Here is a 13,455-nt window from a genome sequence, read left to right as displayed (position 1 = left end):
ACCTTCAAAAGGAATATTTTTTGAGATTAAGGATAGTTACATCATTATTGAGATGCTTAATTAAATTAAGACACTATATCTTAAAATAACATTTTTGATACAAAATGTGACACTTATTAGACCAGAATTACTACTGAAATTCCTAGCAATACGCACAATAACAAATAATTATGGAATCATCTACACATGAATCCTGAATATATCGCTATCGAACGACAAACGTTATTAAGGTACCTTATTAATACGGCCAAGTGATTCTGTTTCCGGTACAAAAGCCCTCTTGTTTTTATTTATACACTTCATAAAATAAATGTACAAATGCAAGAAAATAATCCGAGTTCATCTGACATCCGCCACGGTGAATTTAATAACAAACAAAAGCGATGGTCGGAGAAAATTGAGAATTTTCATTTCCAAGAAAAAAGAGAATTTAAAAAAGATTTAAAACAATCATCGTATTGAAACACTACGGCAAGTGGCGGTGAGTGGAATACGGAAAGAAACAAATTATCTCTATCTGGCTAATTGTCGACAGATCAAAGTGGAGGAGGGGCTTGGCTAGGTAAATCCGAGTCGGTATTTTTTTACAGTAGAGGGGAGGGCTCCACTGTAAAAAAATACCGACTCGGATTTCGCGGCCGCGGGCGCTATTCGCAATTATTGTTATTACAAAGAGTTCTCCTGAGCCGGCTCACGACTAGAGATTTTTTCTGAATACATCCTTACAACATCTAATTGCAACGCAAGTGTAGCTTTGTGACTTCAAGGCATCTGCCGTTACGTAATCAGGATTCATTAGTCACATGTGGGGTATATAAGCCACTCATGTTTCAGTATCGCAAAACCACAGCTAAAGGAAGCTCGTGTTTGCTCAAAGGACGTCAAAAATAAAGCAAATATTTATTAATTAAGGCTTACCGATGAAAACGAAGATCTGATGGTGAGCGTAGCGCAGCAGCATAGATATGGACACCGTCTGTAACAAGCAAAAATAAATGAAAAATTGTTTGATTAGTACTGAGAAATGTTGCCTTATGAGTTGCCTCGTGAAAGGAAATCATATTACTTACAGGATGTTATTGTGAATTAAAATTGTAAGTACCTAATAATATGTGGAGATATTTTCAGAATTTTTGCAATGAAGTTAAATAAAGGTGATACCAATAAATGAAAAACCAACCACTACAACACAAAGTATAAATTGAGTTTTTACGACTTCCAAGCTGCAACTTCTCAAATTTTTTACACTCACTACTAGAACGTCAGTAAATGTCCCACAAAGCTCGTCCCAACAAAGTACCATGTTCAAGCCACAAAATGTACGCTGTTAATAAAACGTAACATAAAATTGAAAATTCCTGTAGCTTTCAATCGTATACAATGTTACTGCATAAGGGTACATTTAGGAGGGCCGATTCTACTGTTACTTAAATGGATTCAATCTGTACTAAGCGTTTCGTTAATGAAATTCAATCGCGGCGAGGCGGAGCGGGGAGCAAATGATGTGGCGAAAAGATTGATAGCGGCCTCAGGGACGGGACCAACTACCTTTAGGTACATGTAGTGCGACTTCTACTGCTCGTACGGTCAGCTCGCTCGCTCTTAAAACAACATTCGATTAGTGATGCACCGTAAAAGCATGTAAGTAAAAAAATTACCAAGACTATTTTTTTTTCTAAAGCTATATTGACTTAGAATCTTTGTGATTTACCGCAAAATATCCATTCATATGCATAGCAAAAAGCTACATTACATCTCAGAATTGTTCAATTTGAGGAACAAAACAGCTGTCAAGGCACTGTGCTGAATTAACACCCCATTTGAGCTTGGAAGGGACCTGCTATAGACAAGCCAGCTTCATCGCTATCGATCAGTTAATGCTCAAACCGAAGTCTATCCAAACTGAAAATATTTAGTAAGAGTGAGGTTTATTGAGAGACGCGAACTATTTTCGTCGAGGTCCGGCCGGGGTGCAATGTGACGCGCGCCGGACCGTGCGCTCGCCACAACGCAATGGGCCGGACGTAATCCTCCCACCGAGCTGTTAGTTTTAACGGCACCGTAAACTAAAGAGCGGCTCACATCGATCGTCTACCACAGTTAATATTAAAAGGCATAGTGGTTAATGCTCCGGCTTCTGCTTTTATTATAGGTCCCAACAGTGATCGATCAAACGGGAGTTCCGACAAACGGCTTATTGTTCCTGCTCCCAAGTTCGGTTGTGGAATTGTTACGATTCGGATTTACCTTGATGAAGCACTAGTAACGATACAACTTCAGCATGTACCAAATGAAACGTGTTCGCTATACACTGTGGGTTGTACAGTTCAGTAACTTATTGAAATAAGTTTAGTTTACAAACATGACTTGTGTGGTGGTGAGGAAAATTTATTATTACTTTTAGACGACTCGCATGCAATATCCTTTAAAGTTTAGGTATCTACTACCTAATGTTATTTACATTTTGTGTAAATTATTTAACAAATGCCTTCAAACTTTGAAAAAACAGTGATTACATTAGACAAAAGTTACTATCCACCACTTGCCCTAACAGTATGAAAAATCTCTAAAACAACCAGTTCCCTTAACTCGAATTAGGTCGTCCACACACTCGGCAACTGTTCCATTGAATCAATTCCGCACAAATTCGATTCAACACGCCCAGAAATGCAGCAAATGGAATAAACAAAATCTTTTCAACGTCCAGAACCGTACGAAACACCGACAGACATTAATAGATATCTCGTATGCAGAATTCCCAATCCACTTTGGAGCTTTGACAACGCATAGTACGTGAAACCAGATATATGTTAGGCAATACGTGGGCCGTTTGACAATTGATTAATGCAATTTCTCTGACTACTGACGTCGGCCGTGGAATTAGTTCCTGTAACGTATATTGCATGTAGCCTGTCAGACACAATGTCGATGTAACGTTGGGTCATGCATGATACGCGCATTGACAAATAATGGAAATCAATATTAATATGATATTGTTACCTATGTTGGTCATTAATAAGCGTGGTATGGTGTGGCAAATAGTTATATTAGATCGACAATTATGTAGATCTAAATATATTTGGAATAAGCAAAGACCAAATCAAAACCACGAAGCCAGAAAACATTTTTGGAACAAACCTGCTTTGTAGCTATAAGTTATATGAAATAAGAATTTCTTAACCCTTTTCAAATGAAGTTTTTTTTAAACACCCTTTCGTGCTTCAGGCGTAACAGACAACGTGACTTTTTAGAGTTAAAAATAACATGTATATTCTTTTAAGAAAAAATATTTTAATAACGCTATATATAATATATAATAATAATATAACATTTCTATAGTGTATACAGGGATAATCGTCGGTTTTGTGTCATCATTTCATTAAAGTTGTCTCAAAAGGGCTTCAGCGTGTTGGCTTCGGCCCCACGTTCGCCTCCCAAAAATCCGGGACTCTGTAGTCCCGAGGTCAAAAAGAGATATAACGCTATATAATAATAATAAATTTTGACGCGTTTTTGTTACATATTGTTTCAAATTGTTGGCTGTAGTTTATTATCCGAGTACAAATAGGTCTTCCTTTATTATAGGTAGATCCTTTAAGAATCATGCAGTAAGTCATAACCCAGTCAGAAATGAACTAAGAACAGAAAACTTGCCCGCCTACAACGTGATTCGTTCACATTAAAAACTAAAGAACAATTTAAAGTAAGTAGGTTTTATCCGTTTTAATGCAATAACATCTTCTGGCCGTTTAGTTTGCATAACTTGTGGAAGTAATCTGAGAAAAATGTACTGCTATGGCTTGCTCGAGTGTTTGGTTACGAACTACACAGCTGAAGTGTGCCATCCTACCCTTACAATTTATTTCTGCACTATAATTTTTCAATTGAAGGAAAAAGAAAACTCTGTAGTACTTGAGCTTAGTTGCTTTCTGTTTCTATTGATTTAAGACCACTATTTCATCTTTATAAAAGTTCCCGTTGCACGTTCCGGCGTCCCACATTTTTTAGGTCAAGCGTGGTTTATACCTACGTATACTGTGCAGTTGTATACGACTGTACTTCAAAATATTACGACAGAAGTGTCCAACACTTGAACAACAATTCCTGGTGAAGGTAAATGCACCCAAAACTTCTGACATCACACAAGTTTCAAAACACAGAAGTGGCTATTCACGTGGGGAGTTTTGTAAAACAAACATAAGGCAGGCAGGTCGGTGCGCGCCCGTCAGAATTTGGCACCGTAATAAAGTTTGAAAGGGCTATAAAAGAGCAATAGCTGTAACTCCGCGAGTGAGTCTGATTTTAGTGGCGTGGGGACCACACCTCGCGATAACCTATTAATTGATCTGGAATGTCTTTGTGAAATGCAACACGCTTTTAAGACACGTAATTCTTTGATGAAGAGATATTTGTGCTTACTTCACAATATCAAATTATTATAGACTTATTAAATAATTCGAAATGAGAACTTTTTATTGAAGAAAAGTACTGATTTAGGCCGATTGGCAACTTGGGTAGGTATGGCAGTGGCTAACTTATACCTAAATAGTACCTAATTCAAAATAATGACTACGGGATGCATTTTAGGTATCTTAGAGGTCAGAAGCTCCATTAGGTATTTCTTATTACATTTTAGTTTCATTTATTTCCTACATAATTATACAGATAGAGGACCGTATAATGAACAACGAAATATGAAGATAAATTCTGCATTATATGAAGTTTCGTATGCATATGTATCAAATAAGGACCTAAAGAATGTAGAATAGTCTCTCCCCCTTCAATTGATATAAATATGTATCTCGAAACGCACGAAATCAATTATGTAATAAGGTCATTATTTTCTATTTGGCAATTACCTGTATTCATGTGAGTATCGCTGCTTAAATACTGAATATGGTAAAATATACAATTTAATAAAAGTATTCTATACAAAAAGATATAAGCGCCATCTAATATTTTCCTTCTGCACTGCTAAAACAATTTGGCTTAAACTACGATTGAAAACTTCTGCTATTCGACGCTAGAGGGTTGAGTGACCCACGGCCACGAGAGAAAATGGAATGTTGGAAGACGAGTGATTTCATTGAGGGAGCGCTACTCGACGCTAGATGGCACTCAGAGCATTTCAAACAAAAAAAATCACAAGGATTCTTCTATATGATTAGAATCGATTATTTACTGTACTTAGATAAATATTAAGAGCGAGAAACACGAATCAGGTAAATCATCACTGAGGACGATTTTTTTTCGATCGTGAATCGTGATCAGTGAATCACTCCACATCAAACAAATAAGGTTAAACCCCACTTAAACGTACAAAGCCATATATTTTTTGTTTGCATATTACAGTGCAAACTATTTAACGTTTATTTAAGGTTGTGCATTTACTTTATTTGCTGGACGCTACAATCCTTTTACCACCTGTGGCCTAAAGCTTATACCAATAAATACTGACTGGAACTCAAGACTATATCTGCTCTCTTTTCATAGAATCTTTTCATCTTTAGATGAAAAATCATCGCTCATAGTCATTCCCAGTGGAGCTGACCGCCAGTCTTTTACAGAATAACACCCACATATGTTCCTTCTGAAGATTATGTACCTAAGCAAATAAAACATAATTGCAATACTTACAAAGACAAGCATTATGAAGAAAGCAGCTATGTACGAGCTGCGCGCCGTCACCAATGACACGAAGCGGTAATGTTCGCCCGTGATCACGTTTCTACAACAAAACAAACATTTTATGTGTACAATTTACATATGAGTATTCTCTAGGACATAAATACTGAGCTGTTTTGTTATATTACACTAGACTTTCATGGTACTCTATACGTCGTTTTTCGAGAGTCCACTGCATCATATTGCCGATTGAATTAGTTAGAATTGACCGGGTGAGAGTGGATTGACTAACATGACTGTTATTATAATTGATCTTATCCGCAGCATCGTGCCGCACTAAATGCTTTTGGACTTTAGAAAGCAAGCATTTTATGATCCGCATTATCAATAGGAAATGTGAACTTTTATTCAAAACAGATACTTTTGTATATTAAAATTCTATCAATCTATATGCGATTGGTCTTAGACATTACTGAAGAATTCAGTCTTTTTGGTAGCATACCTCACGTGGATGCCATCGCTTGGATACAAATTTGACACTTAATATTTGATTTTTTTAGTACAATTATTTAGTAATTTTGTGATGATTTTATCAGTGTACTTATAGAGTAGTATTCGTTAAATCTTATTTGAAATAATTACCTCAAGTAACCCTTATTATCTTCCTGTTCAGCCAAAGTCTTGATAGATGCCATGAGCAGATCGTCATAGCCGAGGAATTCGTCAAGCACGAACCGCGAGAAAGGGTCGCCAAAGCACTCATCACGTTGAGGGTCCAACGTGACTATTTTGACTGGAATCTTCAACCGCAGTCGGGCGCTCGGCGACAGTCGAAGGAAACCATACTCCAAGGAGTATTCTAGTATATAGTCTTCATCTGAAAAAATAAATAAGAGACCTTTTTAAATTAAGAACATTGTATTCCATCTGAAAAAAAAAAAGCCTATTTGATTTGAATTTAGAAGGAATGCTGGTAAAATCAAAAGATATAAGCAGAGAGATGAAGAAACATTCAAATAAAATAACAATGTTTTTAAACTTTTGTTGGCACCGTTTCTATACCTAATCGATACCTATAAGGTCAAAGGTAGTAGAAAGATATAGGTAATTAATTATTAACTTTCTTCAATAATAGTCTCGCACTTCAAGATATGTTTCACGTGGTTTTCCTACATATTACTTTATTATTATTCATATTGACGCAAAACAGTATTTTGAATTAATATCTCATACGAGTAGTATTATAATAAGCTTATTAGTTTTTACGTCAACTGAAGCCATTTCAATGCTCTCTTTAACGTCAAATTCTGACGTTTCCACGTTATCTATACTAATATTATAAAGCTGAAGAGTTTATTTGTTTGATTGTTTGAACGCGCTAATCTCAGGAACTACTGGTCCGATTTGAAAAATTGTTTCAGTGTTAGATAGCCCATTTATCGAGGAAGGCTATAGGCTACTTTTTATCCGGGTTCGTGCAGAGGTTTCCACGGGATGCGGGTGAAACCGCCTGCAGAAGCTAGTCACTAATAAAAATGGTCCCACTGTTTACAAACACGGAATCTTAGAATACAATCTTCAATGTCAGATAGTTATAATATACATACACAAATGTTCAGTGTTTACATACAAAATGTTAGTCGAATCCATGTGACTATCAAAATTACTGACGACCTTTCGTATCTTGGACATTGACTTTGTAGGTAATTAAGACTCTCTGATTTCTTTGAGTATTTACAAACATAATATAAAAAAACTTCCTTACAGTACCTATGAGTTTTTGCTAAATGTTCTCATAAAATATGCAAGTCATTGATGTTCGTTATGTAATATATTCATGTCTTGTGAGGAATAACTGAATACACGATTATTTTATGATATACGCACCTTTTGAAGAGTCGTTAGAAGCTGACTCGTCCAGAGATTCCTGAAAGAAAACATACAATTTTATTAAAGGGGTTGTTCACAATTTCATCAAAAATTTCTTTGTTTAATACATTTTGCTAAATCTCGTGAACACCGAGCTAAGCGCGATAAAAACAAAATCCAGTCATTGAGTACCTAAAATTACATTTTAAATTTATTATTATCAGTTTTATGCTGAAAATAACCAAATCATACAGTTACTATGCAGTGACTATAGGTAATATTTAAAAAATGCTAATTATTGATGACTTTCGTTTTCATTGGTTATCTTTAGAATGACCTTAAATATGGCCTTTTAGAGAGCAGTAGGTAGAGGTTCTAGCTTATTTATAGCAAAACTACAATTTTGTATTGATTCGACCAGTGCTGGCAGCCCCAAAAAGACATCGTTCAAATTATGATGTTATTAACTTTTTTCAATATTTTTTGTTAATTTGTAAGACATTTGCAACTATCTCATGGTACTTCTAGGTTACACGACCCATGTGTGCCATATTAATAGAAAGAAGACTAACCAAACATAAAAAGTTACACGGCGACCATATTGTTATACTTTCTGCTAAAATAACTATTCTCAGCTGCCATAGGGCATTATGAGACTAACTGTTTAAGCAGTATAAAATACTGTTAATAACTGTTTCGTGGGAGGTCTACGCGACAGAGGGCCAAGTATGCCAAAGCCGTCGACAGTCATAAAAATATTAAGATTTGAATAATTTAACATAGGAAAGCTCAGGTTAACTGTACATAAAACCTAATATGGATTATGTTCCGCTCATTAAATAAATACTATATTCTGTAAGCTGTAGAGTTTGTTTATTTGCTTGAACGCGTTAATTACACGACCAACAAGTCCGAATTGGAATTGTTAGATAGAGTATTTATTGAGGAAAGTAATATAGGCTATTATTTTTATAACAGTGCGCTGGGACGCGGGTGGAACCGCGGAATTTGTAAAAAAAAAATTGTTCTTATACATAAATTATAAGTTAAGTATAAATTAATAGGAAGTAATATGAAAGGTACATTTATTTGTTTAGATGCACATATCTATGAAATTAAAAAAAATAAAAAGAAATTAAAAGTTGAAAGGCAAGGTCAAACAGTCTTGGAAACCAGGAGTTATAGCCACAATTACTATTAAATCATCCTAAACCCTTAATAGCATAAACGTGCATGTTTTTATTACGATGCATGCAGCTTACTTATTACAAACACGCAGCATTGTTCTTATACTAATATTAAATGTTTATCTAATTGATATGGAAACTGCAATTATCGAGTTAGGCTCTCCAATTGTGGTTGATGAAAATTTACGCACGTTTACTGACGACATAAACGTCCGTTTTTATTAAAACAAGTGTTTACGGTGAATATTGAACTCGAAATTTCTTAGCAAAATGACTTATAATTTGTTGGGGAAATTAGGCCTAAATATATACCTGTAGGTACTCATAAAAAGGTCAGTAACATTTGGTAGGCAATGGAATATTGTCTATGTTTAACATATAAACTGTTTTATAAATGTGAAAATTGAACGGTTTCCTATAATTATGGTTAAGAATTAAACCTTTATGAGTGGTTTATTTTTCGCTTTTATATTGTTAATGTTGGCTTCTTCTGTTAGTATTTATAAGTTATATTAAATATTACAAAATCGTAGACTTAGGTGGATTCACTAAATCAAACTTAGAAGTGGGTCACTGTATATTACTGGCATGATAAGATTACAGGACAGTAACATTAATATATTCCTTCAATGTTTACTAGAATTATAAGATTGCTTGGATCTAATTATGTCAATAAACCAATAATATGATAAACGAAATACATTCAATCAATTAAACTGTTATTACCTAGCTAGAGTAACAATAAGTATTAATTATTTTATTACAATTTTATATTGTAAATAATATTGTGATATTGTAAGGTGTTTCTATCAACGCTGCCAGTGTATAGCAAGTCAAAATATTAAGATATTTATAAAGGACTAGCTTCCACCAGTAGTAGCCTGCCTCGTAAGTGAGTTACTTCCCGCACATGGATAAAAAGTAGTACATTTCTTATTCTGAAGAAGAAATCTCAGGATTTGCCCACTCAAAATTAAGTGACGTTTGATAATTCGAAAAAACAACTTGACATTTGGGATATGTATTTGTAATTCTCGGTTTGTTTACTACATAATTTAAACAAGCCGGCCGTAACACGGAAGAAACTATTAAAACATTGTTTACATTATCATAATACATAATTATCATAGTATGTAACACATATTATGTAATGTTCTCTATATCTATCCACATAGTTACTTCTGACTGACCCTACATATCACAATTATCACATGAGGAAAGTTTATAAAAATATAATTTCAGCTCTCTTTGCAATGTTTGTAATGAGTCTATTGTATCATACTTAAGGTATAATTTACTGTCTGTTATTGATTACCGTAACTACCATTAATATGAATAAACAATCCCACCGCGAAGTTCCTTCTTCACGCAAATACTACTGGTCAGATTTTAATGAAGCTTGTAATAAACAATTTATCCAGGTACGCGAAAAAGTTAAGCCAATATGTTATCAGAAAAAAGGAGTATGTATACTCACATCCACCAATTTGGAATCTCTATCAATATCCTCAACCAGTCCCATTATTCCTTCCCAAATAGACGAAGAAGGTTCGACATCTTCTCCCGACACTATGGTAGCATTGAGATCCGTTTCCTCACTCGTCCCTCCATCCCCTCCCGTGTTCACGTAAGAAGTTTCTATCACTTTATCTGTGGCGGGAACTTCCGAGTCGTCGTGAACTCTAGTGATGTTGCCATAGTCAGTGCCATCGCGAATGTAGTCATCGTCATCTATATCTTCACTTGTCGATGACTCTATGTTGATGAACCTGGAAATGTCATAGAGTAAAATGTATAAGAGTAGCCGTCATCGAAGGAGGACCTCTTCTTATAAATAAGACTTCAGGATTGTAACAGTTTACGGAAAACCCCGCTTGCATATTTAGCTATTAATGTTGAGTTAAAAATAAACTTGTAAACTTGAATAAAGAACAATCAGTGTACTGTAGTTTTTATTGCACATAAATAATAATGTGCAGTTAGATGTTTCTAAATTCGGCATTCTCTGTTACCAAACATTTGAAGCTACAAAAATAAATTAAGATTAGACCAAAATAACGCCTGTTTGAAAGACCTATCAAATACACTATCTTAAAACTTATATTTCATTTTTAAAGTCTAATTCATTTTTATGGTTCTTGTTTTAACTGAGACATGAGTCAATGAACTTGTTTGTATCCAGATAAGTTTATTGACTGAATAAACTAGCTCTGTCTGAGACTAACAAAAAAAAACTCAATACTTATAACTGATGTTTTTTTTTGTCTACTACATAAAGCAATTTGTTATTCTGCTTACTAGAGACAGGATTAGGACATAACTTCTATGGGGCTAATATCAAAATTCCATCTCTAGTGAGTAAATCAGTGAGACATGAGTCATATAGGGCAGGAGCTCCTTGTAAAGCACTGGTACTCAGCTACATCCAATTAGACTGGAAGCCAACCCCATCATAGTTGGGAAAAGGCTCATAATAAGCAAATCAACAGCCAGATAAAATATAGGAAACGGCCATTAGCGCTTGTATCTATGTGTTAGACTATGACAAAGACAATGCATCTAAGATTTCCTGTGCATGTTTTATTTTTGTTTCATTATTATTTTATTTTATGCTTTTTTTCCCACAAGATTTGCTTTGTGAACATAATTTACATACCTATGTACATAGGTTTCTATCAGTTAGTACTACATACAGCCTTGGCCAAAAGTATTGAGCACCTTACAAATTTCGCTAGATCACGGTAATTATGGGAGAAACCCGAATCTATCGTTGATGTATTGTTTTATCGGTTATCTACAAAGATTTTAAAACAATGACTTATGCCGCAGCTGACAGTAAAACACCTGGGTGCAAAAAAATGTGTCTTTTACAATTTTTGAATTTATTTTCTAGTTCGCTACCATCGCTCGTTGTGACAACATCCAGTGATCTAGTGCGGGTTTGGTATTTTATTTCAAAGTTTTAAGTGTTATAATTGCGATATGCCAAAATGAAACGAACTTTCTTTAGAATAACGAGTGCAGATGCAGCTTCTGCACAAGCAAGGGAAATCACAAGTAGAGATTTCCAAAACTGTGAAATGTTCGCGCCGATCCGTGCATTATGCTATTCAGCGATTCTCTGATACCGGATCACATCAAAATAGACCGAGAACCGGGCGCAAACACATCACCATACGCCGTCAGGATCGTCAGTTACTGAGAGAGTCTTTAAGAAATAGGAAAAAAACATCTTCACAGCTCGCTGCTGAGTTTTCAGAACAATTGAAGAAAACAATTTCTGCTCGAACTACTCGTAGAAGGCTTCAGGAAGCTGGTCTGAAAGACTGTAAAGCTAGAAAGAAGCCATGGCTCTCCGAGAGCAACAAAAAAGCTCGGTACAAATGGGCCTTACAACACCGAACTTTCACCGCTGAAGATTGGTCAAATGTTGTGTGGTCAGACGAATGAAACTTTGAGGTGAGTAAGTCAATATAATGCCCTCGCAAAATAATATAAAATGGTTTAAATTCTAAACGCATAGAGGAAGTTCTTTTTATTTCCGGAACTCAATATTTTTCTCTTTATTGCAGATTTTTGGTACACCTGGTGTGACCTTTGTGCGACGCCGGGTGGACGAAGAATGTAAGCCAGAGTGTGTGGTCCTAACCGTAAAACACGGCGGCGGTAGTATAATGGTCTGGGGTTGCATGACCGATTCTGGAGTTTCCGAATTGTTCTTGTGTGAGGGCCACATGGACTCTTCTAAGTACATAAATGTGCTAGAAACTACGTTGCTGCCTTCATTCACGAAACTTTTCGGTGACACGAACATGGATAGTGATAAATGCCAGCAGGATAACGCGCCTTGCCACAAATCTGCCCGCACTATGACTTAGTTTCGGGAAAATAGCATAGAGCTTCTTGACTGGCCTGTCCAGTCGCCAGATCTGAACCCCATAGAACATTTATGGGGTTTCTTAAAGCGTCGAGTTAGGCGCCACACAATTAACAACGGAGAAGAATTGAAAAGCTACCTGCGCCTAGAATCGAACGCGATTACTGCTGAAGACTGTAAAAATCTTGTTAGCTGTTTACCAAAAAGAATTTCTGCTGTAATTAAGGCAAAAGGTGGACCCACAAAATATTAATTTTCAATGAATAAATAGTAACTACAAATAAAAAAAAAGTTTTGTTTTATTTCTATTTGATACTCCGCATAAAACTGAAAGATGTCATGGGTGCTCAATACTTTTGGCCAAGGCTGTACATATTAAGTTTATATGGTAGATTTCCTAGGTATTGCAAGAATTTATCTGTGATCATGAGAGTTATACAAAAGAAAAATCTCACTATTCTAGTATTTTAGAAAAATGATAATTAAAATTCCAAGTTAAAGTAATCTATAAATAAATAAAATACTAAATAGGTATAAAGTAATAGAACAAAACACCATTTCAATATAAACAATGTATAATGTCTGCAATAAAAGACATTGTTCATAAATTGTTGTTTTCATTAACATACAAAACAATTTGCATTAATTACCAAAACACAATAAATACTTGTGTATGTAGGCAGTGTGGATTTCAGTGGTCAGTGGACATTTTCTTTAAAATTAAATAAACTCTCAAATAAAACTCATAAAAAGTTGTGAGAGTCCATTCTCAGACCCATTAAAAAGAAAATGATTAAAAAAATGAATTTTGATAAACCTTTGTATTTATGCTGATTTTCAGATAGCAATTTAATCTTATCTAAAATAAATTGAATTAATGAGTTCCTGCTCACTACA

General features: G+C 35.1%; 1 protein-coding gene across 1 annotated transcript in view; it reads right to left on the bottom strand.

Moving 5' to 3' along the window:
- Positions 1 to 13,455, bottom strand: part of LOC110370532 (membralin) — an 82,401-nt gene that overhangs the window by 67,681 nt on the left and 1,265 nt on the right. Inside the window, exons 3-7 of the mRNA XM_064037973.1 lie at positions 10,159 to 10,450; positions 7,513 to 7,552; positions 6,268 to 6,502; positions 5,638 to 5,728; positions 919 to 976 (exon numbers count right to left, since the gene is read on the bottom strand). Coding sequence (XP_063894043.1) covers positions 919 to 976; positions 5,638 to 5,728; positions 6,268 to 6,502; positions 7,513 to 7,552; positions 10,159 to 10,450 — 716 coding nt within the window. The remainder of the gene's footprint in view (positions 1 to 918; positions 977 to 5,637; positions 5,729 to 6,267; positions 6,503 to 7,512; positions 7,553 to 10,158; positions 10,451 to 13,455) is intronic.

Source organism: Helicoverpa armigera, chromosome 15 (assembly GCF_030705265.1).
Source record: "Helicoverpa armigera isolate CAAS_96S chromosome 15, ASM3070526v1, whole genome shotgun sequence".
In the NCBI taxonomy this organism is placed as follows: Eukaryota; Metazoa; Arthropoda; class Insecta; order Lepidoptera; family Noctuidae; genus Helicoverpa; species Helicoverpa armigera.
The sequence above is the reverse complement of the archived record's forward strand: the minus strand, read 5'-3'. Positions and strand labels throughout refer to the sequence as shown.